The 25,961-nt window shown below is 37.5% G+C and overlaps 2 protein-coding genes across 2 annotated transcripts; one reads left to right on the top strand and one right to left on the bottom strand.

The window, feature by feature from the left end:
- Positions 1-1,392: 1,392 nt before the first annotated feature.
- Positions 1,393-18,678, bottom strand: ddhd1b (DDHD domain containing 1b). Its single transcript, XM_049485290.1, has 14 exons — positions 18,178-18,678; positions 14,963-15,419; positions 14,145-14,321; positions 13,881-14,009; positions 12,846-12,993; positions 11,746-11,855; positions 11,540-11,646; positions 8,170-8,426; positions 5,845-5,920; positions 5,523-5,672; positions 5,219-5,283; positions 4,457-4,635; positions 3,197-3,454; positions 1,393-1,736 (listed from the first exon to the last, which is right to left on the bottom strand). The coding sequence occupies exons 1-14, from the start codon at positions 18,349-18,351 to the stop codon at positions 1,555-1,557; spliced, it is 2,469 nt and encodes an 822-aa protein (XP_049341247.1). The 5' UTR covers positions 18,352-18,678; the 3' UTR covers positions 1,393-1,554.
- Positions 18,679-18,741: 63 nt separating this feature from the next.
- Positions 18,742-25,866, top strand: cgrrf1 (cell growth regulator with ring finger domain 1). Its single transcript, XM_007252933.4, has 6 exons — positions 18,742-19,033; positions 19,542-19,678; positions 19,967-20,144; positions 20,983-21,130; positions 22,356-22,463; positions 24,087-25,866. Exons 1-6 carry the CDS (start codon positions 18,930-18,932, stop codon positions 24,399-24,401), a joined length of 990 nt encoding a protein of 329 aa, XP_007252995.3. The 5' UTR covers positions 18,742-18,929; the 3' UTR covers positions 24,402-25,866.
- Positions 25,867-25,961: the final 95 nt, after the last annotated feature.

Raw genomic sequence — 25,961 nt, 5'->3', positions numbered from 1 at the left:
AAAAGCACTGACCATACCAATCGTATATTTTAAAAAGAAAACAGTAACAAAATGCATTATAATGGTGATAATATATTGTCATATTTCCCACCCGTAATATTGGTATTTGTGTAAATATGAATATTGCTAGTCCAGCAGATTTAGCACTTTAGGGATTCCAGGCATAGGTCAATGAAAGTATAGCTGATACACAAAGTCAAATCTCAATATTTGGCAATATTAATTTGGAATTTTGCATTCCAAATAGTAAACTTTGACCAAGGATGAACTTTTGCCACTTTTTACATATTTGATTGAATAATGTAAACAAGGAATAGACAATGCCTTTATGAAACAGGATCCAGATTACTTTTCATATTAATGTAGTAAACATGAACTATGAATATCAAATAACATATTTTTTTTGGCAGACAATGAGTTTCCTAGTGCTACAACAGTGAAAAATGGGAAACAAGAACAGTAAACAAGGCATGACCGAGTGACCACCACTAAGAGGCTGCAATCAGAGGTGCTTCTTAAAGAACAGTCAGGACCACTGGCCAGAGACCAAGCTTCAGAGTGACGGAGGCAATTCGAAGTGTTCACCAATGGACAAGGCAAAGGGAAGTGGACAGTGTCTCTCTCTGCACAGTGAACTGGGTCTATTAATCTATATAGCTTCTACTGTAAGTGCATGTTTATTGTGTGTTAATGTGTGTATGTGTGCATTGGGGAGTGTACATACACTGCCTGTCAAAAGCCTGGAGACAACAAAGCTTTTCAAATCATGTGTGCTTTCTTTATTTGTTTATAATACCATATTTACCATATTAAACCCTACCATATGTTACAGTTTTCTACTGTATAGTGGGTTATAGGTACCATATTAAGCATGCTACCCATATTAAACCTTTTTTTCTCTACTGTATGTATGATATTTACTCTAATCACCATATTGGTGGGGGTCCATTCAGAGCATTTTACAGTAACTGATTAAACTCCAAGTATGTTGCTATTTGTATGTTTGCTGCCTGCACACTGCACACATGTGAAGCTGAATCTTCTCTATTCTTTGCTGACATAAAAACAACTAAAAAAAAAAAAAAAAAAAAAAAAACTTTTTTGAGAAGGATTTAATGCAGTCTAGTGATGTAAAAAGTTACAACATGGTGATTTCTTTATATTTGATCATTTAAAGAGCTTCATATCAGTGACTTCTTTTTGTCTGTCTTGCATGAATTTCATTAAATCAGCTATAATTAGATTTCTTTTTTTATACATTTATACACTTTACACATTTTCCATATATATTAACATTGTTTCTTCCAAAGCCTTTGGTGATGAAATTTATTGCAGTTTGGGCAATTTGTTTATAGAGCAAACACAATTTGAGAAGTTAAAACTTTTAGCTCTAGATGATTTATTTAAAATGGTAATTTGTGACTTCTTAGATAAAGCAAAAGGCCATTTTTAACTGCTTTGTTGTGATTTCACAACACCTCTGACAAGCAGTGTGCATGCACATGTATGTGAGTGTGTGCGCGTGTGCATGTGGGTGTGTGTGTGTAGTGTTTGTTACGAATCCAGGTTGTCCTCTGTGGTCTCGTTGGGAGTGTTGGGCCCATACATGAACGTGAGCAGGAACAGAGCGATGTCGTGAGAACACCAGTAGGCCGTGTGTGAGGTCACCGCTGACCAGTAGCGGCTCTCCACCAGTCCCTCCCTCAGCTCAAAGTCAATACGTCTGTCCAGCTCAACTGAAAGAACAAATACAGAACACACACACACACACACACAGTGATGAAGCGGCTACACAAGTCACATACAGACAAAGACACAGAGACAAAGGCATGTTGAACATCATGCCCAAAAAAAACACCTCACAACTTTTACAGGGGTGGACATTCCTAAGCCCTCCCCTAAGATAACACGCCTTCCATCTTCTGTAGAATTCCTTGACCATGACTTCAAAAAAAGGTCAACTCAGGCATGTCATGATAACAAAAGTTTCAGGATGATATATTGTCCCAGAAATTATTGCGATAAACTATAATATGGTAATTTTAAAGCGCCACTATAGAAAATGTTTTTTTCCTGCTTCTGTGCTCCCAAAGGAGCTTTAAGACAGTGTGCTACAGTAAAAATATACTAGCATAATAATACTATTACACTATTTTACAGTTAAACTAACTTTTTATTATTAAGAGCAGACATTGTGCTTATAATATAGAAATATTATATCCTAAATAATTAAAACAAATAAAGATCAACCACCCTGGATGTCTGTGGGTTCTGAAAAAACTGCACTAAATATTAAACAGACCTTTATAACAAAATAAATTCTTTGTTAACAAAAAGTGCAAAAGGATGACATTAAGTAACAACAAATAGATAAAGCAACATTTACATTAAAATAACTTTTTTTTTTTTTTACTCTGGACATAACACAAAGGCAGTTGCAGTTTCTTTTTTTCTGATCATTTATGTATATGCTATAAAACACAAATTAGTATGGATTTAACTGTCAGACAAATTCCGAGCAAGGATCATCAGCATGTTTACTGTGTGGTGCTTGAGGCAGGATCTCTCTTGGGAAACATTATTCATATTCAATTTTCAGCTCAGAAAATTGGGCTGGATGGTTGTGCTTTGAATGGGATTTTAGGTTAGCAGCTCATTCACGTTGATGGTTTCTCCTCGCTCAATTGGCTTAAAGCCAAAATACTCTCACACCGAAGCCCTGGAATGCGACTTTAAAACAAAGTCCATCCGGACTTGGACTACTCTAAATGTTCTGTCTGGAGCGGTTTAGTTTTGAGAATGTTCTGATAACCTTGAATCCTTTTGCCAGTTAACACTTATCCACACACTCAGTTATCCACTACACTCATTTCCTAACCGATAGATGTCGCTGTCTGACAGATTCGTCGAGAGCCGACAAGACGCTAAAATGTCACACCCCAGCTCAGAACTCACTAGCCATTAGCTAATATAGAAACAATAGCTGAAAATAACCCTTTCAGGTTTTCATTTCAAATAAATATAAATGACAAGAATTGCTATAATACTAATAATACTTCTCGAGCAGCCTCGGTTATAAGTTCTAATTTTTTTGGTTACAGATTCTGCCTTTCTCAAAATCTGGGTTCTCAAATCTCTTTATTCTGATGCCGCAAGGCTGCAGCTTTAGTGTCATGCAGTGAGAAGGGAAACTCACAGGTGGAGTTGTCCATAATGGTGGAAGTTGACTGAGACATGCAGCCAGCGCTTCCTTCTCTCTTGTCCTCCACCTTGTCCTCCATCTTTTCTTCGGCTTCTGCAACCCCGCCCTCCTCCGCAATAGCCGCACCCTCTGTCTCACATATTCCTCCCTCTGAGTCTGATGGTTCCTCCTCGGTTCCACCCACCTGCCCGCTTGAACGGGAAAAGCGGGAGAAAAAGATTCCTCCAATGCCCTTACCAATACTCGCCGCTCCTGAGAAACACACATGCACACAGCTAGTATCTTCTTTTCAATAGTTTTACCTTCACATTTTAATCAAGTTTGAATTTTCTCCATTTCTTATCTCCATTTTCCTCACTGCAAACTTCTTCTTGCAGCTTTAACAGCAGAAAAATAGACAATTCTTTAAACTTGGTTTAACCCTGCTTTCCTGTTATGTGATGCCTGGATGTGGAATGTACAATACAGCTCTGGAAAAAAATAAGAGACCACTAAAAATGATGAGTTTCTTTGATTTTATCAAATTAAAAACCTCTGAAAAATTTCTCAAGAGGAAGATGGATGATCACAAGCCATCAAACCAAACTGAACTGCTTGAATATTTGCACCAAGAGAGACATAAAGTTATCCAAAGCAGCGTGCATGACTGGTGGAGGAGAACATGCCAAGACTTTATAAATATGAACTTGTTTTCTTTGCATTATTTGAGGTCTGAAAGCTCTGCATCGTTTTTGTTATTTCAGCCATTTCTCATTTTCTGCAAATAAATACTCTAAATAACAATATTTTTATTTGGAATTTGGGAGAAATGTTGTCCGAAGTTTATAGAATTAAACAACAATGTTAATTTTACTTAAACATAAACCTATAAATATCAAAATCAGAGAAACTGAATCAGAAACTGAAGTGGTCTCTTATTTTTTTTCCAGAGCTGTATATTGATATTCACAAAAAAAGTCTAAAAAGAGTAAAGTCAAGTCTCAAAGTGTGGGGTTCAAATCAAGTTTCAAACCTCTGGGTGTAAGTTTTAAGTGCCTTAAGTAAATCTTAGTCAAATCCGAGTACAAGTCGAGTACAGTAAAGCCTAGATTCTCTAGAGAGAGAATCCGAATCTAGCTTTGGGTCTTTGGGTTTAAGTTAAAAGTCAAGTCACAAACGCTGGAGCCCGAGTTGCTGATTGCGAGTCGTTGTTAAATTGTAAGTCTCTGGGTGTATCTTGACTAAGTCTCTGATTCAGTCCTCTATGCTGCTCACCCATAATGCTGGCTTTGCCCAGGTTGGTGATGGACTCTCCGTAGTGCCTGCGGTTCTGCGGGGGCGACGTGCAAGGGCTTGGGAGACTCTCACTGTCCGACACTGAGACGCTCTCCTTCAGCGGGTTCAGCAGCGTGGGCCGGATCTGATCATATGGAGTGGGACTACTGGTATTGTACCTTAAGTGCACACAGACACAAACAGTATTACTACTGTTTTAATATTTTTCCTTTAATATACTAGTGCTGTCAATGTTAATATACATGTTTCATCTAAAAAATGGTATGGCATTCATTCAAGTTTGGCCTGAATTCCTCCAATAATTCATATTTTTACAGAGCCAACTGATGATTAGATGCTATATTAGTGATGTGAACACAGCATGATTACTACTGAGTTCAGAAGGCAGATTACTTTTTATTTATTTGAAATATGAATTAAATCTCATAACTAACTTTCTTACCCTCTTACCCTTCCCTTCTCTCTGCTTTCAATCTACAGTATGTCCAACACTACACTTATTTTATTTTTCTCCCCCCAAAAATGTAAAGAACAAGCATGTTAACTTGTGATTTAAAACGATTAATCACAATAGTATTGTGATTAATGTGATAAAATGCTGTAATCAATTGATAAAACTGTATTTTATATATATATATTTTAATTTTTTTAAGTTTAGGACTGCATTTGTCACTTTTTAAAATCAGAAAACATACACTGATGTGTAAACAACATGTGAAATAATTAGGACTTTACACTTACCAGTGTATCTGAACTGGAGAAATGTTACTATAGTGCTTTAGGATCAGAGGCTCCAGTCTGTATGCCTGCAGGACAAAAAAGAAAGAAATAAGTTATCAAACCTTATAGCCACCAGTTACCACTGGTACTTCGATGCTAATGTAGCTAACAAGAAAATGAAGCATATTTCCTGCCGATTAGGTCTGGAGCTGTGAGGCTAATGTGGCTAAGGACAGAAGCTTAAACTCCACTAATTTGGCAATATATCAATTAAAGATCATAAAAGTTGTTCTGAGGTTATTCCACATTTAATGTTCTTGCTTACCACAGGATCAGTGGGATGGAAGATGTTTAAGAGCCGCTGGCAGATGGAACGGGGCAGAATGTGGTCCTGGGTTCCATTGTTACCGGGCCGGATTCCCCTTAAAGCCAAGAACACAGCCAGCGGTGAACCCATGCAGAAAAAGTTCTCCACCTAGAAAAACAATTCAAACACAACCTGAGAAAAACAGTGTCTTCTATATTTAAAAAGTGGAGAGTGGAGGAGAGTTTCTGGTCTGTGGAAAGATATGAGCAGAGGAAGCTTTAGAACAGATTTAGAATGACTAAATGAAGCATCAGATCAGAAGAAAAAATAAATTTCATACCTTAAATTTTAAGGGTGGGGAAGTTCTTGAGGAAGACGTCTTCAGGCCTTGAAATTGATCCTCCAAATCCCTTAATCTGACAATTTAAAACAACAGGAAATAAGTATAAGGCTTATTGGTATTATACCTCACCTACAAGCATATAGAAGACCATGACCAAGCATAGTATTACATAATTTGCAGTAAGTTATATTGAGTAACATCACAGTGGCAATGGGGTCTTTGGTACATAATAAAGGAGAGCTTTGTCGATCATGCCAGTGATGATATTTGAGATAAAACACTGTCAAGTGCTAGCTGGCTTTTATACAACACTTTGAAAAATACTAGACTATACATAAATTGTAAACTCATCAAGCTAATTATTAGGGCAATGCAATTGTTTAATCAGTCAAATATTATACAATAGTACACAGTAACATAATACAGGAAGATGATAAATCCTGTGCCTAACATCTGGACTTACATAGAGGGCCAATTGCCTTCCCTTATACTGTTTTCCCTCTAATTTGCTGTGGCCATTTATGATCCGATTAGCAACATTTAACCCAAACATGAAGATCTGACCGCTAACAGCTAAGTTGCTGAAACCGTTTATGATCTGATCAGCAACATATAACACAACCACAAAACCTTCCTATAACATATACACTAATCATCCACTATATCACAAGCTCTCCCCAGGAGTTATCAGGTAGACACTTCCTTTTATCAGTGTTTTGCTAAATTAGGCCCACAAAACCTGCAGAATCCTGTCACCTCAGACTCACTCTCCTCTAAGCTTACTACATAGGACATTACAAGATTTTGTCCTCGATACATCACAACCCACAACTCTCAAACACACTATTGCCTTCCCGAACTAAACCAATTCCTACTTATCCACAACCACTGACTAGATCTCTCAACCTTTTTCTGACACTTTCTTCACAACTGCCCTAAACACACGGCCTCTGAACCCAAATTCCACCAACACAGATATGATGACTTCCTACATAATCACCCATCGCTCATCTCCACCAGTCTAACCTGCCAGTCTGTTCCTGCCACCCATGTTCTCCCACCTCAGCCACCAAATCTGCATATTTTAACCTTTTCGTTTTGTAAACTCCTCCTTTTGTATTGTAAGCTCTGCAAGTATATGATTGTGTTTACCAGCCAGCAGCTTCAGATAATGTGGGAAGATGGGACTTATTTGTACTTGCTGGTGTCAGACAGGCTGGTCTGAGTATTTTTAGCACTGCTGATGACTTTGTTTTCTTTTAACACAAAAGTCTCTAGATTTTATTTAGAACTTCTCTTTTTTAAGGTCAACAGAGAATGGGCTAATTGGTTCAAGCTGACAGCTCAGATTTTCACTTTGTACAACTGTGACAAGCAGAAAAGCACCTCAGAATGCAAAACGTCCAAGATTGAGGTTGAGCCAGAAAGTTACAGAAAGTTGAGGATACAGTGAGCACAGGTTCATCAAAACTGATCTGGTGCAGGCAGGCTGTTGATGGGTTCATTATTTTGTAAAAAGTAGTTATAAACAAAAATTTAATTCTTTTGCAGAAAATTAAACTGAACAAAAAAAAAAAAAACATTTGGCCAAAGTATGAATACCGAATACAAAACATGGTTGTACAAAGGTAGTTTTTTCACTACTGTATAAATTAAATAACCTAAATATAATTTTAAAAGTAATAGCAATACAAAAAAATAATAAAAATAAAAAATACACATTTTAATATCTAGGCAAATGCACCAGCAAATTACAATCCATTTACCTCAGCAGTAAACATTATTTACTTTAGCAGTGCTATTCTAGTCACACATTTACCTCAGCAGTGCAATTTTAGTCATAAAGTTACCTTAGTAAAACCACTGTAACCATAACTGTACTTCAGCAGTGCAATTTTAGTCATAAAGTTACCTCAGTAAAAGCACATTAACCGTAACTGTACCTCAGAAGTGCAATTTTAGTCATAAGTATACTCTGTAAAACCATTTTTATTAAAAATGTACCTCAACAGTGCTACTTTACTTATATATTAACCTGAATAGAGCATATTTACATACAGTAGTACAATTTTAGCCGTTAGTTTATCTGCCGCCATTGGTGAAAAAAAATTCTAACATTAGAGGCAACACTGCAATATGACTCAACAAACATCTGCTAGATTTAAATGATTTGGCTCATTATTTATATTCAGCTGAACAAAGAAATTGCTTTTTTCCATATTCTGATTAGTGTTTTAATTTGACTAATACTACCAATTGCATCCCGTTTACCCAGATTAACAAAAGGTCTGGTGTGGTACTGTGTGAAATGGCACCAGGTACCTCATGCGGGTGAGGTGAAGCTCTTCCAACAGCCGCTGCTCTTCACACCCCCGGCGTCGCTGCTCCGTTTCCATGGCATCAGGAGCTTCCTGATGATGAAAGCGAACAGGGTCCCATCCGGTCATGATGTCAAAGGTGATGACGCAGCCCAAAGAGTGAGAAACGATGGACACTTTCCCCTTCTCCTCAAACTCAGGGTTCCGAGAGCAGAAGAGTGTATAGAGCCGGTTCAGCTCTTTGGTCAGCCCACGCGTGATCTATACAAACACACAGTGTGGGAGTGAGTGAGTGTGTGATGAAGAGGAAGATAAGAAAATATAGCATCAGCACAAGATGGGTAAGATCTTGAGGTCTTTTAAATTACATTTCGATTCAGGGGGCCAAGATGAGGTTATTCCACAAGAGCTTGACCTATTTCTGCAGCAGTAATTAGGATTTCTTCCTGCATCTGTCTTTCAAAGAACAACGAGCATGACTGAATACTGTCCACAGATACAGATTGTCAGGAAACCTTATTTAAGCTAAGGCACCTTGGAGGCACCTTATTTAAGCTAAACTGCACATTCAATTTTATTGGAACTGCTTTTATTGGACCTTTTAAACTGGACTTTATTGTGGGGAGTGATCTCACACACTGTGCTGAAGTTAAAGTGGTTCTAGTTATCCCATTCTTCAGCTTTTTTGGCATGTTTATTGCTGTGTTTGCAAAATAAAGTAAGCTATACTGGGTTCTAAACAACATCAAACCAATAAAGGTCTAGATGCGTTTTGAGATATGATTTGAAAGATACTAGAGATGATAGACATCAATTATGTTTTGCAATAAGGCAATTTTAATTTCATTCAATTATGCAACAATAGGTCTCTAATTAAGACGATCCTGAGAGCCAATCATATCATAATTGGGAGATAAGGATTACAGCAGCTCTGTGCAAGGCTCCTTTTCGGGATTTCTTGTTTACACTGAGCTGCTCCTAGTTCCTAGTTTAACTGCTGGATAAAAGTATGGAGCTGGCAAAAAGACAGCAAACAGCTGCAGACTTTTATTAAAACCCATTGCGGTGTCACTGTGTCTGCTTGTTTCTGCTGTTTCTGACTTACACTCATATACATGTTAAATATAACTCACATATAATGTGTTTCTTGGAGGAAAGAGAATAAAGATGCTAGTAACCATATAACACTATCAAGAGTGCTCTGTTAGGAGGCTATTAGCACTCAACACATAGGAGATAATGATCAAATGACTCTAACCACACATCACACACAGCAATTGGTGCAGACCAAATGTAACCACCAATAAAAGTACAGTCAGAAAGCTGAAGAAACCACATGCAATATAATGGAGTTTTTAGTGCTTGAAAAGCAGCTCTTTTTGGTTGAGTTGCCACTTAGCGCTCCACAGTGCAGTTCTAAATGGGAATTCATTGTGCTTGTGCCCACAGCATTTTAAGTGTGTGATTCCAAAAAGCAAAACGCATTTCAGACTGAGAAAAAAACAAGCCCCTCCCTTGATCGATCGACTGAACTAAAAGACAATCTGCAAGAGGTATCGGCATCAAAGACACTGAATGACTGGTTCTGCAATCAGTAATCGATCAATTAAGGGCGGAAATAGATTTTCTCTCAGTCTGAAATGCATTTCACGTTTTGGAATCACACACTTAAAATGCTGTGTGACATAAATACAATGAATTCCCATTTAGAACTGAACTGTGCTGCTCTAAGCGGAAACTCAACCAAAAATAACTACTATACAAACACTAAAAACTCCATAATATATTGAACGTGGTTCCTTTAGCTTTCTGACTGTACTTTTAGTCATGGTTACATTTTAGTTTTCATTAAACTATTCCTGTTATATATACACTAATCTGTGTGTTGCTTCCTAAAGAGAATTGATCTTAATGCTAGAATTAGAGAGTGCTATTTTCCTGTTGGACTCAGAGTGTCACAATGCTCGGTGTTATTGTTATCAGTAGGGGTGTGCCATATAATATCATATGCAATATTAATTGCCAACATTTCTAAATATTGTTAACGATATTATGCTCTGAAATATGGTTCCATATCACAAACCTCTCATTATCACATCAGGGTACTACTTTTTTTTGCTTTTTTTAGCAAAAGAAAAATTCACACTGGTCTCATTTCCCATTATATATCTAGTAGAGACAGATTATATCTGTCCAGTATCATTTATTCTATTTTAATCCTGGATATATGGAGATGTTTGGAGTGCATTATTAGCATCATGGCATTCTGGATCATTGACTTCAGTTACAAATCTGATCAAATTCTTGTATTTTTTAACATCTTAGTTAGGAGTGTGCCATATCATATCGTATGCAATAACAAAATAAAATGTATTATTGAAATATATTTTTGTAATTCAGTGTTTTGTCATGTCGCCAAGAGTATCGTTATCGCGAAAATACCATGAAATATCGTGATGTTATTTTAGGGCCATATCGCCCACTCCTAGTAATCAGCTTTAGGTGCAGTTTGACAGAAATTTGTTCACTACAGAAGAGGATCTGACTTTCAGAACCATGTTGATTGTTGATTTAATTGCTTACAAGTCACATCACAAATTCTGCTTCTACTGAGAAAAAAAAAAGGATTTTATAGGTCTGCCCCCACACTCTACACCCAAACCCTTGCCACAGAAAACCCATCTTGAACATTGGATTTACAATTAACCAGGATTAGAAGCGGCACAAAAGCAAATCTGTGTCGCGACACAGAGAAGGGGATCAGGGGTAAGTATAGCTCGCCAAATGGTGTTGACAGAAGTATAAATCAGCCTTAGAGCTGTGGTTCCCTTGTTTTTAACTGAGCATAAACAACACAGATGACCCCCCGATTTCCACCAGCAGCTTGTCCATCACACTCATATCATATTACTGTAAAGAACAGTACCACTTAGTCACTTAAGTAGAACACATTTATTATGCTACATCATATTATTGTTATGGCTATTATTACTTAAAAATCACTTTAAGAGTACCAAAAATAAAATATGCACATTCCTGCAATTTCTACAGATGCTTGCCTTTAAATTTACATTTTTTTTCCCTCATAAATTATTCTACCTAATGTATTTGCATAGTAAAGTCATTTTCATAGGACTTTTCAGTTTCTGTGTATTCTACATATTTTTTGTATTTTAGTTATTTTATGTTTTTATTTGGTATATTTAGTTCTGTCTATTTCAGACACTAAAACAATGTCAGAAAAGCTACCTTCAACAGAACCTGACTGTTAATATCATTCATTATATTACTTATTATGTGATAACAGCTAATTATGTAAGTCCATTGAGGCAGTATTGAGCAGCTAAACCGAGACAGTCTGATGCGTGTCTGACCTCGTCCCTGTAGAGTGGGCTGGTGTAATACATGATGTCCATGGCGCTGCTGTTCAGCATGTCTCTCAGCCCACGCACTTTATCTGGCGTGATGGAGTCCACAGTGTCTGCAGGAGCAGAAGATAAATAAATATATATAAAAAAAAAAAACACACACAATCATTTCTGTAACTATATGTTTTCTGTGTGGGATAAGGTTTTCACACCTCCATCCAGAGAGAGTTTAGATCTCCACTCCACAGGGAGAAACTCCACATGCTCTGTAGTTCTGTCTGAGAAGTGCTTCTCCTCCATCTTCCTCGCAGCGTCACGCATCCTGCACATACACACACACACACAGAGTTTGCCATGATTTGATTAACAGCATTCAGTTGTTAAAACAACAACATTCATTAATCACATTTTTATTACATTCAATGTATACAGTAATAATAATGATATACATTTATGTAACCTGATCATTTCAGATCCCTGTATGTACAAATACTTTTACAGAAACATTAAATAAAACAGGACTGTACACTGCAATTTATTAGGAAGAACAGCACACATACATATTCATTTATTACTCTAATGTATGAATTGTGTGACAGTACTGCAATACATAAAATCATGCAGATACATACAGGAGATCAGGATCAGGTCAGGAGATATTGTGACTGGAACTGACAGAAAGGCTACAGTAACTCACATAACCTTTCTGTACAATTATGATGACCGCACATCCAAACTTGATGGGCTAGAACAGCAGAAAAACTATGTCAGCTGTCACCTCTGTCAGCCAAGAACAGAAAGCTGAGTCTGCAGTAGGCACAGACGCACCAGTACTAGACAGTTGAAGAGTGAAAGAATTTGGTAGGCTCAGAATTTGATTCAACAATATGAAATCAATATGCCTAATTTTCTTGGACAACAGTCCAGGCTGCTGGAAGTTATGTAATGTTGTAAAGAATATATTTTTGCACTTTTCGAACACATTTCAGTCAATGTGAGTATTGCTACTGACCTGTACACGTCTTCATGAACTTCTTCTAATGGCAACATCAGCATTATAACACACTAAGCACAGCAAAAACTGTTTAAAACTGGTTTCATTAACACTGAGTTCAGTGAGGTCAGTGTTATTTGGTGGCTCTTCCCGTCACTGGATCTGAATCCAGCAAAACACCCTCTGCATGCGGTAGAACTCAAGATTTGATTTTCAGCATGAAAATAAATGGTAAGTGGTACACAATGACACAAAATTAAAAAATATATAAAATATATGAAAAGATATGTTATGAAACGTTAGCTGGGCAGAGCTTACATGCTGGTGTTTCTGATGATCCGGCCCTGATCCATCTTCTGACCTATCCCGTGCACCACAAACACAATGTGTGTAGCTGCAGGAGGCGTGTCCTCAGGTGCTGCCTCCTCAACATAGCCTCGATGTAGGCGAGTCCCACTGCTGGAAGCTAAACACACACAAATAAACACTCATAACATATCTCACATCCTATACATTACAACTAAACTGACTGCATCATTTACTTATTCTTTAAAATGTGAAATAAATATATTATAAACATTTTTCAAACGATTCATCTAATTACTGAGCCTGATCTGTTTAAAAAGGTAAAAAGCCTAGAACTTAAACTGCATCGAAAAGTTTCAAAACGATTTCTCACAATTATCAACATAAAATAGTAAAACTACAAAATACCCAAACATATACAGTGTATAAAATCATTAAAATGATAAGAGTCATGAGAAATCTCTGAACGCAAGGGACAAGACTGACAGTCAGTTTTGGATGCTGGTGATCTTTAGGACCTCTGATGACACAGCATTAAAATCAGGCATGATTCTATATTGAAAAATCACTACATTGGCTCAGAAATATTTCCAGAAATAATTGTCTGCAAAAACGGTTTGCCAGACAGTCTACAAATGCAAGTTAAAGCTGTATCGTCCAAAAAATAAACATAACTTTACATAAATACATCTTCTTTGACTGTTCTGTAAATCATATGATTTACAATGTGAACTTCTAAATTAAAACTATACCAAATGCTGCACATACAGGTGTGTTAGATTGGGGATAAAGAGGTAACCTGCAGGACAGTAGCACTCCAAGGGCAAGGTTACAGACCCCTTCTTTGGTTAAAATTACTTCAGGATTCAGTATAAACAGCATTTTTTCCCCCGTAAGCTCTGTTCTGATTGGCTGCCCTGCATTGTGTCTCTTTTAGCAAGAAGCAGCACTGCATATAACTTCATTATGACTGAGCTGAGTGTAACTAAACTAAAGTACAGTTTGTGCATTATAAAAAACGAAACTTAAAAACAGAACTGCGCCAACCTTTTGAGAAGCCGAGTTTTTGAGTGACAGTACGTGCAATTTTGGAGGTGGTGGCATCACTGTACAGGTACACCTCGTCAACACTGTGCCAGTCCACATGACTGCGGCTCAGCTTTAGACTGTGGATGGCTGAAAGACACAGAGAGAGTGAGAAAGCATGAGGGAGAGAGAGGAAAAGAAACAGTATATTTATTAAACTGAAGGTAAGTGGGTACTTTTTCCCTGCCCCTTAGAATGTATCCCTAAACATTTGCCCCAGCTCACCATCCTTGCTGTCCACTGCTGTGGTTACTGCCTCCGTTTCAAATGTATCCTTCATCTGGTGTCCACGAAAACGAGATAGGTGTTCCAGTTCTATCAGGTCACTGTCCTCTTCCTCGAGTGGCAGCCACGTTCCGTCAGTGAACCACTGACCACGCATCACAGGGATTCGCTCCTGCTCTGTATCACACATATTCACACTTCTATATCGATGTAATGCAACATTAGTTTAAAATATACAGCTCTGGAAAAAAAATGAAGAGATCACTTCAGTTTCTGAATTAGTTTCTCTGATTTTGCAATTTATAGGTATATGTTTGAGTAAAAATAATATTGATGTTTTATTCTATAAACTATGGATAACATTTCTGCCCAATTTCAAATAAAACATTGTCATTTAGAGCATTTGCTCTAATGGCTGAAATGACCTCAAATAATGCAAAGAAAACAAGTTCATAGTTTTAAGGGTTCAGAAATCAATATTTGGTGGAATAACCCTGGTTTTTAATCACAGTTTTGGCATGTTCGCCTCCACCAGTCTTACACACTGCTTTTGGATAACTTTATGCCACTACTGGTGCAAAAATTCAAGCAGTTCAGCTTGGTTTGATGGCTTGTGATCATCCATCTTCCTCTTGATTATATTCCAGAGGTTTTCAATTTGGTAAATCAAAGAAATTCATCATTTTTAAGTGGTCTCATTGTTTATCAGGGCTGATAGGCAATTTTCTAAGCTAATTTAACAAAAATATGTAATATGTAAACACTTACGTTTTCATTGCCTAAGTCATTCTCTTAAAAAAAAAAAAAAAAACACTTACGGTTCCAGTAGACCGGGTAACTCTCCTTCTCCTTGACGTCCACCTCATACAGCCCCCCTCTGACACACACTGCCTCCACACCAATGTCTATTGAGTCCACGTCTATCTCCTCAGCTGGACCTGCCACTTCTTTGCTGACCGAAGCCTCCGTCTGCCCCTTCTGTCCCTCCACTCCCTCAGAGTCTCCCCCTGAGCCCCCCAGCTCCTCCCATTCGTCCTGCTCGCTGGCTTTTCCTGGGTTGAGCTCACACAGCTTGCGGTAGGTGAGCTCGATCTGCAGAGAGTCGTGACCCACAAATGGCTTCCAGGTGCGTTTGTCCTCCTTGTAGAACCAGCGCACCTCCTCTGGCCCCAGCTCCGTCACCACCTCCCCCCGGTGCCGGGAGCTACCGGCCCGGCTGCGCCTGGGTCCATAGCCCAACACGTCCAGATAATCGGTGGGTCCTGGGTCACTGTCCTGTGGTGTACAACATTAATATATGTTATGTTATGATAAACCTCAGTTTATATCACAATACCTACATTTATACAGTGATATTAATATTTACCCCAATGAGAGACACTAGCAAATGACACTATAATTTATATCACAATATCTTTAATTTAAAGTGCTATTAATAATGAATATCTGATGCATATCTGATTAAAATCGGCCATAATACAAATAATACCAGTCTACAGTAGTTTTTTTTTAGTTATTTTAATTTAATGATGATATTTCCTGCCAAGTACTACAGTCAAATTAAATGTATGTATTTTTATCATCATCAGCACACTAACAGTATTTAACATTGTATTCTGTTCTCTGTTTAACTGACATTACACAATTTTCTACTTTATCTGCATTTTGAAACAATTTAGATGTCACACATTCATTATGAGTAGTCTGGTGTAAAATACTCTGTTCTAGATAAACTTGCAGAGTCAGATTTGTGGTGACAAACTGAACCAGATGCTTTTTTTTTTTTTTTTACTATTCTGTGGTCATATGAACCCATTTTTTTATGAAGAACACTGAATGTATGTCATGCAGACATGCTGCTTGTTATCAGCCCAGCTAGTTATCCATACATAATTTAAAAGCCAGCATCTCTAATGGTACAGGACTGCATTAGTGCCAAAGACATGGGCAGTTTACACATCAGAAACAGCATGACCAATGCTGAACAGTATATAGACGTTTTAGAATAGCATTTACTACCACCTTTCAGAGAAGCCCTTAAACATTTCTGCAAGACAATGCTAAACCACACACTGCATTCATCACAACAGCATTAAGGTCTGCTTACAGGCCAGACCTTTAACCAATAGAAAACATTACTTCATTGTGAATTAAAAAATCTGACAAAGAAGACCCAGGAGTGTTGATCAAATAGAATCCTCCATCAGACAAGAATAGGACAACATATCTCTCCCAAAACTCAAACACAGCAAAAGGTCTTTTCACTCACAGTTACAGACTGTTGTTAAAATAAGAAGAGATGATACACTGTGATACACTGTGGTAGACATAGCTCTCCCCCACATTTTTTTAGAGCTTTTCTTCCTTTAGTCTCTGAATAAATTCATGTCCTTCATGAAATTATAAAATGTCTCACTTTTAACATCTGAAAAAGTGCCTTCTGGAAAGTATTCACAGCACGTGTATCACATAGTTTTAAAGTAGAATAATGAACTTTTAATTCTTAAGAATATTCTGACATTCTAATCGCAATAAAACATTCTAAAAATATCATTAAAGTGCTCTAGTGTGTATTGCACAATACATCAATAATGTAATTATTGTCACAGGCCTGTAATTTGTAGAAATAAAAGTGAACAAAAACATTTAAGTAAAATTATTGAGATTTTACAAACATATTTTACGATAAGTCAACACTGTAAATATTATTACAGACCTAGCTGTAATAAACCGTGGAAAAGGGGAGCGCTGTGAATATTTTCTGTAGGTGTTCTTTGTTATACACTATTTTAAATTAAAAAATGGCTCTATTAGAGATGCAAATCACTGCATTTTTGGGAACTGAGGTTGCACTATGGCTGGTAGGTTAAACGTATGAATCTAAATTACTGTTTTAATGCGATATGATTTTCAAAATGGGATAATGGAGATTGATCATCTTCACATATAAAAGCTTTCAGAGGGAATCTCAGTAGATAGGCTTGTGGTTCTGTCAGAAACATGTAAATAATTATTTTAATTGGCAGTGATTTTTATATTTTACACTTTTCAATTAAATGTAAAGAAAACATTAGATTGTGCACCTCTGAAGTTGTTAAATAGTTATGTATAAGATTGAGTAAAAATCGAGTAATGGAGAATCATATACAGCTCTGAAAAAAAAAATAAGAGACCACTTTAGTTTCTGAACCAGTTTGCTATTTATAGCTATGTGTTTGAGTAAAATAACCCTGTAGAATAACCCTGTTTTTTATTACAGTTTTCATGCATCTTGGCATGTTCTCCTCCACCAGTCTTACACACTGCTTTTGGATAACTTTATCCCTTTACTCCTGCTGCATATATATAAGCAGTTTAGCTTGGTTTGATGGCTTGCAATCATCCATCTTCCTCTTGATTATATTCCAATTTGGTAAAACCTAAGAAACTCAAAAATTTTAAGTGGTACCTTTTTTCAGAGCTGTTCATTAAATATGTATATTTTGTAAGTATTTTATTCTTATCACTTGTATTGTGTTCTTACTGTTTAGGTATTTTGTGAGTGTAGAAGAGCCACTTCTGGCGCAATAATTCAAGCAGTTCAGTTTGGTGGTTTGATGGCTTGTAATTATCCATTTTCCTCTTGATTATATTCCAGAGGTTTTCAATTTGGTAAAATCAAAGAATGGTGATATTGGCAGCCCTAGGTTTTAACATAATGAGCATTAGAGAGAGAAATCAGAAGATATGAGTAGCAGCTTCACAATGTAAACAAAACAGCTCTATCTCTTTGTATTGTAATCATGGTGAAGCCTGGTTTCTAGCTAACTGTGACTTCCACTGTAAAGAAACATAGGTTAAATCTGTCAGTTTACCTTTAATAAACCACATTTGATACCAAACCGTCTTCTGAATGTGTTGTAATCTCAAAGACTGAATTGAACAGAGAGTTTTTGGTAGATCGTGATTTGCTGTTGTGGTGTTGAAGACTGTAAGACTATGACTGATAGGCAGTGTTACAGGTAACGTTTGACAGTGGGGTGCTCGGTCTCACCTGATAGCCCGTGCTGGAGCCCTGGTAGTCTGGATTGGAGCTCTGGTAGTCCTGGTATGATTCCCCCATGAGGCCCAGCAGCAGTCCCTCCTGAAGCCCCACATGGTTCCCCCAGCCCGCCCTGCCCTCCTCAGCCTCCTCCTCCTGCACGCACGGCTCCTTAAACCCGCTCATCGCTGCTGTGCGGAGGTCGGAGCAGCGGCGATGCTGGTGTAGCTGTGCGGGTTGTTGGTGGTGGAGCTGAACGTCAGGATGGATCCTCTTCACCCACCCAGCCCGAGCTGCCTCTGCCCCATCCGCCCCAACACGACCACCAACCACCACCACCAGCAGCCCTCCCGGCACTACGACACGCCAGCACTCAGCACGCGCCTTTATCAGCTACCCACGCGCTCATGTCCCGCGCCCTACATGTGAGCTGCAGTCCGCCATACTACCGAGGACCCTTCACCGCCGGAGTCTTCCTCGATCCTCCTCCTCCTCCTCCTCCTCCTCCTCCTCATCATCATCAGCAGCAGCAGCAGCAGCAGTCGCAGTTTTACGGCTGAATCGCGTTTTTCAGTCTGTCTGAAGTCTGACCGCGCGGGCCGCCGTAGCTGCAGTAAGCGGATGTGTGTGAGTGGTGGGGTGGGTTTGTTGTGACAGCGCTGAGTTCTCTATATTCAGCTTTTTTTCTCAGCTTTAAAACAGTTTAAACTTTATCATTTAAATCTCCACACTCGCCTCAGAGCAGAGCGAGCTTCAGCGCGGGGATGGCCGCCGAGTTTCTGGTGAAACTGTACGAGTATTCCCCCGTTTTCTACATCAGTGTGATTTCAGTCTGCTTTATCATCACTGCAGCGGCGGTGCTGGGCTGGTAAGACTGTAGTTGTATACATTATAATATAAATAAATAATAATAAAGTAACACAGTGCTGGACTGGTAAGACTCGTATTATATAAATAATTATAGAAAATAAATAAAATACAGTACTGAGCTGGTAAGGACTAATTTTATAAATAATAAAAAAAACTACTACAGTACTGATAAGACTCATATTGAGCTATTAAGGCATATATATTTCTTAAATAGAACTTTTTATAGTTTCTATTTTATAAATAATAAAAAAAAAAGATTTAACACAACTATGTGATATACTTCATAGTAAATAAATACAATCAAACACTGCGGTATTGGGCTGGTAAGACTATTATTATATAAATAATAATAAATGGTAAAACGCTATAAGAATAATTAATAAAAAAATAAATAAACAGTAGCGGGCTGACAAGATTACTGTATAAATAATAAAAATGATTATTTATTTTGAAAATCTGGGATGTTTTCTGGCTCTGCAGTACTTTGCAATGTGCTCCATCTCTAGGTTCGGCTTTGATGTGCCAGTGATTCTACGCAGCTCTGATGAAGCAGAGTCATTTTTGCCCGTCCCAGAGAAGAGGATGGTGCAGGTGACCAACCCCTTCTCACTGGAAATGGGTACAACAGCTGGTACTTTATTGGGTAAGTGAGCACTGGCGTATTTGTGTCATTTTGTTTAATTTTCAAATCACAACCTACATCCCGTCAGAATAAAAGTCTAACTAATAAGTAAACTAAGCATTGACAAGTCAATTGGTTGATACAGTATGTGGCATAACAATTATTAATTTCATTCATGTTTTTCTTCTTTTTTTCTGAACTGTTCCTTTAGGCAGTTCTGATGTCTTGAGATGTGGCCCTGTTGTGCATACCACTCTGTTAAACACAGAGTTTATCAGTTAAATTGTTGCTGTGTGTTGTGTGTTTTAGATGGTGTGAGTCTTCAGTCATACTGTCTGGAGGAGTGTGTACTGAGTTGTTATTGGGGTTGTGGAGTTCAGGTTCTTCAAGCTGCACTGCAGAAACACCAGCACGACACTGCTCTCTCCACGCCACAGCTGTTCCAGCAGGCCCTGCAGCTTCACTACCTCCACTGCCAGACCTTCCAATATCCACTCTGGTTTCTTAAAGAGCCTGTATCATAGAAAACATATTTTTCTAACCACATGGAGACCTGGATGCACTCCCACTGTACAAACATGGGAAAGAAAAAATCTTGTCATTCATTGTTTTGTAATGTTACAGAAACCAGCATGTTTACATATACCTGCCCATTCTGTGTACAGCAGTTTAGGGCCATTTGTTCAGTCTACGGTAGTTTAGCCCCACCCATCCTGCCTATAGCAGATTAGCCTCACCCTTTCAGCCAACAGCATTTTGGCTCATTCAGTCTGCAGGAGACAATCACATTTATAATACATGTGTATATAATACTGCCACCTTTAACCACAAATACACACTAGTTAGCACACACAGTGATATTGTAATCACACATGCCCTGACCGGTGGGTAGCCTTCACTGCGGTGCCCAGGGAGCAGTGAGGTTTAAGAGCACTGCTCAGTGGCCCATTGGTGGGAGCTTCCCCAACCTGAGTATTAAACCCACAGCCCCGCCATTAATAACCCAGCTGAATGGGCATTGGGCCACCACTGCCTTGCAGTAATGTATTCAATGCTACACATCTCCTTCACATAAATTTAAGCTTTTTGTGTATTTGTTTATCTCATATTTAAATCATGGAATGTTTAATGATATGTTAAATAGTTAAATATTAGTTGCAATCATTTAAATAATTTTGGTAAATTAGACATTAAGTGTTTCTATGGCTCCAGTTGCTTTAAGAAACTTTAGCAGGGACCTGTGATTTGAATAACTCCCAATGCTGGGCTGTAGATAAATAGTAAACAACCAACTCCATGGATTTGTACCTTAACCATTGCCTCAGGTTACAGAAGGAGGAGCGAAAGGAGTGTTTCACAGAGCTGCCAGCAGATCTTGGAGTGACCGACTTTGGGCCGCTCCCAAGGGACCGGTACCCGTTAGTAGCTGTTCTGACCCTGGCCAACACTGAGCACAGAGAAACATATAATATAGTGAGAACATCTATCTATCTATCTATCTATCTATCTATCTATCTATCTATCTATCTATCTATCTTTTTGCACGGTAGTCACTCTGAAATGTTTCAAATCATCAAACAAATTTAAATATTAGTCGAAGACAACACATGTAAACACAAAATGCAGTTTTTAAATAAAAGTTTTTATTATTAAGGGAGAAAAAATCCAAACCTACATGGCCCTGTGTGAAAAAGTGTTTGCCGTCCCAGTCAAAAAAACTTCACTTAACTGCGGTTGATCATACCTGAGTTTAGTTTCTCAAGCCACACCCAGGCCTGATTACTGCCACTGACCTCAAGCTGAAACCCACTTGGGTTCTGCAGCAGGACAGTGATCCAAAACACACCAGCAAGTCCACCTCTGAATAGCTAAAGAAAAACAAAGGTGGTTCATGTTGGGAAATCCAATGTGGCATAATTACAATAATTTTGTAAAGAACAGTGCAGCAAAATTCCTCCACAGCGCTGTGAAAGACTCATTGCAAGTTACTGCAAACTCTTGATTGCAGTTGTTGCTGCTAAGGGTGGCCCAACCAGTTACTAGGTTTAGGGGGCAATCACAAGGCCATGTGGGTTTAGAACATTTAAAAAGAAAACAACAGACACAGAGTGAAAGCAAATTAGATTATTGTTCAGACAGACTGAGTGTAAATGTGTATTGGTAAGTACAAGCTGTGCGTACACAAGAAGTGTTGGCTTGTTTTACCAGAACAGAGAAGCAGAGAACAGACTGTTCAAGGACTGAACATAGTGAAAATACTGCATTAGAAACAAAGTTTTATTTGGCCTAAGAATTTAGCACCGCTTCTGCTGACCCAAGAGTTATAATTCATGTTAAATAATGTAATGTACTGTAACTATTTACAGTACTTTTGCCAAGATATGTCTTGACATAAATTGAAATAATATATAAGTTGACGTAAGTTGAAATAATAATAAAATATATGGGATTACAGATGGTTATTATATCATGGTATTTATACTTTATTCTGGGTATTAATATTACCCAGTTATAATATATATATATATCATATAATTAGACCATATGTTTTTAGAACTTAATAGATATTAATGTTATAAAAGGTTAAACCTGAAATATTTTATATACATTTAAATGCAACTAGTTTAAATGCAAGTTTAGTTTTATACAACAGTGACAATGAAGCATGACACTTTCTCTCTCTTCTCTGGTTCTGCAGGTTTCCAGTGTAACGGTGCTTCACATCCCTGATGATAAATACAGATTGTCTGCAAGGATTCTGTTTCAGTATCTACTCACCGCTCAGGGGAACATGTTCGACTTAAAGGTGAGGTCTGACCTTGTAATGCTCAGCTTTCAGCTGCCCTGCTTTAATCAGTTTAATCACACATGACCTGTAGCCCCTTGTCTCGGCAGAATTCCTATCAGACTGTAACTAATAATGTACTGTTAAAGCGATAGTATGGTGTAAAAATCACCAATTTTCCACCCTTTCCACCAATGTAGTCAGCTTTGACTTCTAGTTAGTTAAGTTAGCTTACCTTCAGTTTAAAACTAAATTAGCTTTGTAAATGTAAAGCTATTGAAAATTGGCCACTAGTAATAGTTTTAGTTTAAAAGTAAAGAAACATTGACTGCTTGTTAGCTACATTAGCTTTGTAGCTTTAAAGTAAAACTAAAGAAACCTTGCTTTGTGGCTCCAGTGTAAGACTATAGAAATGTTAACCACTAGTTAACTAAACTAATTATTTTATAACTAATAAGTTTAGCTTTATTTTCATTCTAAAACTAAAGAAACGTTGATTGCCTATTAGCTACATTAGCTTTGTAGCTTCAAAGTAAAACTAAAAAAAAACATTGCCCATTAGCTTACACATTAAATATGTAAAAATAAAGAAAACATTCATTACTTTGTATCTAGTAAACTACATTAGCTTTGTGGCTCCATGGTAAAACTATAGAAACGTTGACCACTAGTTTGCTAAGCTAACTAAATTAGCTTCATAGTTACATTTTAAAAGTAAAGAAACATTGCAACTACAAAGCTTATGTAGCTAACAAGCAGTCAAAGTTAAACCAAAAAAACATTGACCACTTGTTACATTAAATGTGTAGTTCCAGTGTAAAACAAAAAAAAAACTGCCCCAAAATTGTGTTTTCCACCTGATCCAGCTTATCAGCTAATAAACAGTCATTTACTGAGTTTACTGAGTTTAATCATGTATATCCAGCAGTGTATTAGACACATCATACCACCACTTACTTTAATAAGTGCCTTTAAAGCAGAGGAAGCTCTAGAATATGTAGAACAGTGTTAATATTCAGTAGAATATGTAAGAACAGGGTTCACAGTAAGGCCACATGTCCTTTATGAAACGTAAAGACACAAATCTTTAGAAGAGCTCTCAGTAGAAAAAAGCATAGGATTTTTTTTTTAAAGAGTGGAGAAAATGTAAATATACAACAGAATTGACATGCCAATACATGATTATAATAATAATAATAATAATAATAATAATAATAATAATAACCAAATCTGTTATATTATTTTAAATATTAGGTGATAACTGATCATTTTTGTATGTATATGTATATGCATAATTTTTTCTTACAACAGTAAATGTAATGTGGAGTAACATGTTTAGGTTGTAAAATCACCTTGTTAACTAATAAAAAACAAAATACAGAAAAAAATGATTATTTGTGATTAAAAGTAATTTCCACAAATGTTGTTCTAAGAAACTATAGGGTGGGCTTGGGTTCATATTGGCAAATGTGTCCCCTCCAATATCAAACCTGCTCCTACGCCCTTGGGCTCCAGTCTAAAACTAAAGAAACACTAAACCTGACTCAGCAACATTTGGGAGGAAAATGTTCTTAGAAATGATTGCTTTATTTCAGTATAATAAGGTCAATATAGCTGATCTCGGTCTGCTGTCTTTCCCTACAGCCTCTTTACATGTCTGCTGATAGCAGCATGCAGCCCGGATCCTCCACTGTAGAAGACCCTCCACAGTCTACCAGAGCAGAGGAGGAGAGAGAGGAGCCAGAGGAGGAGGAGGAAGAGGAGACAGGTGCTCCAGGCAGGGACTGTGTTGTGTGTCAAAACGCACCTGTGAACAGAGTGCTTTTACCATGTCGACACGCATGTGTGTGCGACGGATGTGTGGCACGGTTTCAGCACTGCCCGATTTGCCGGGCATTTGTTGTAGAGTCTTTTGCTCTGGCCAATCAGACACAAGCTGGGGATGTTGCAGAGGAGTGAGTTAGATATCGATCACATGATCAATATTAGTGGTGAGTATTAAAGGGATAGTTCCTCTTTAACCTAATTTGTATCTGCTGTACCTGTTGTGTATGGCAAATTACAACAGTAAAAAAACAGTGGGTCAGATTAACTGTAATGTTAAATAGAGTAAATATAGCATCACAAGGACATTTTCACTTAATTGTAAACAAGGATTACTGCTAAGTCTTACAATTTCTGTGAAATGTAGAACTAGCGCCCTCGTTTGCCAAACCGGCAATTCATCCCGGCCCATAATGTCCCCACCCTGCTGTGCAAAAACTCAAATTTCTATGAACCCAACAGTAAATGTCCTGTTAAGCATGTCTGCCACTCACACTCAGCTGATAATTAACCCACATACTTAAAAGCTCATTCTAATCTATTTGAATTGAGCACAATGGTGAACATTGCAAATGCAGTTGAGAACAACTTAACTCTTTTTGAAAATGATTTCAGAACATTAATACAAAATTCACTGTTCACAGTTTCTTTCTTGCTGCTTCAAGCAGCTCAGCCAATCAGCTTAAACACAGATGCAGACTGAAGAGGGGTGGTTCTCCTGCACTGTCAATGTTCAGTCTGTGCTGGCTGATGAGACCCTTGGGTATACAGATGCTTTTACTTTCACTTTTTCATCTTGTTTAAGTGGCATGATTACCCAGCATTCCACAGATTTTGTTTGTTTAGGTTTTTTGTGTTTATGCTGTATTTTACCAAACAGTGTTTTTGCATTTCATATTTGAATCTGTGACTCTGATTCAGAGACTTTGGCCCATTTAAATAATCAATCAGCAGTGTTGGTCATTTATGTATATATGACCTCATTAGCATTTTGATTAAATGTTATAGAGGTAAACTTTTTTTTTTTTTGTATTTGTAAAAACCTAATATTTTTGGTGAGGCTAATTTGCTACACCTGTGACATGGACTGTAATTACACTGCATTTTAATGTTATCAAAATATTTTTTAAATGGGCAGACATTAATCAGTACAATGCAGTTATAATTAGTGCTGGAGCTATCTAGAGTAGTGATAGAGAACAACGTGAGTATCAATGAAGGCAGCTGTGCACTAACTTTTCATTTTTAGAAAATCATGTTTCAAATTGAGATTTTTTCAATATGAAGAAAACATGGATTTTTATCTCATATTTATTCTTTGTTTTCAGTTGTAGCTTAAATATGGATTTTGTGTTACTAACTACTGGAGCAAAATGCTCCTGCTTGTTTTCTTGCTGAGAATGTGCTGTAGATGAGGTGCTACAGAAATCCATTTAAAGACTTCAGTGTTCAGATCCAGGAATGCTGGGATGCATTAAACTAGTACTTTTAACATGAATATGCAAATGTAGCATTTTGTCTGCTGTACATGTTTGTAAATCCCATCATAACGCAAGTGAATAAAATAAAAACTTGTGATCTGAGTTTATAATTAGCTAAACAGCCTACATTTTCCTTTCTATTCTCCCTCCTCAGAGCTCATATACTGTATACGTTTGTGAATTTCTAAACAAAAGCAGGTATTTTCACATCTTA

The sequence above is a fragment of the Astyanax mexicanus genome, chromosome 1 (genome assembly GCF_023375975.1).
Source record: "Astyanax mexicanus isolate ESR-SI-001 chromosome 1, AstMex3_surface, whole genome shotgun sequence".
In the NCBI taxonomy this organism is placed as follows: domain Eukaryota; kingdom Metazoa; phylum Chordata; class Actinopteri; order Characiformes; family Acestrorhamphidae; genus Astyanax; species Astyanax mexicanus.
The sequence above is the reverse complement of the archived record's forward strand: the minus strand, read 5'-3'. Positions and strand labels throughout refer to the sequence as shown.

Coding starts and splice junctions, on each gene's coding strand:
- ddhd1b (XM_049485290.1), bottom strand. CDS start 18,351: ATGAGCGGGTTTAAGGAGCCGTGCGTGCAGGAGGAGGAGGCTGAGGAG. Junction 12,994..13,880: donor AAAACTCGGCTTCTCAAAAG/GTTGGCGCAGTT, acceptor GTGTGTGTTTAG/CTTCCAGCAGTGGGACTCGC. Junction 4,636..5,218: donor TCTCCAGTTCAGATACACTG/GTAAGTGTAAAG, acceptor TGTGCACTTAAG/GTACAATACCAGTAGTCCCA.
- cgrrf1 (XM_007252933.4), top strand. CDS start 18,930: ATGGCCGCCGAGTTTCTGGTGAAACTGTACGAGTATTCCCCCGTTTTC. Junction 19,034..19,541: donor GCAGCGGCGGTGCTGGGCTG/GTAAGACTGTAG, acceptor CTCCATCTCTAG/GTTCGGCTTTGATGTGCCAG. Junction 20,145..20,982: donor CTCCACTGCCAGACCTTCCA/ATATCCACTCTG, acceptor CCATTGCCTCAG/GTTACAGAAGGAGGAGCGAA.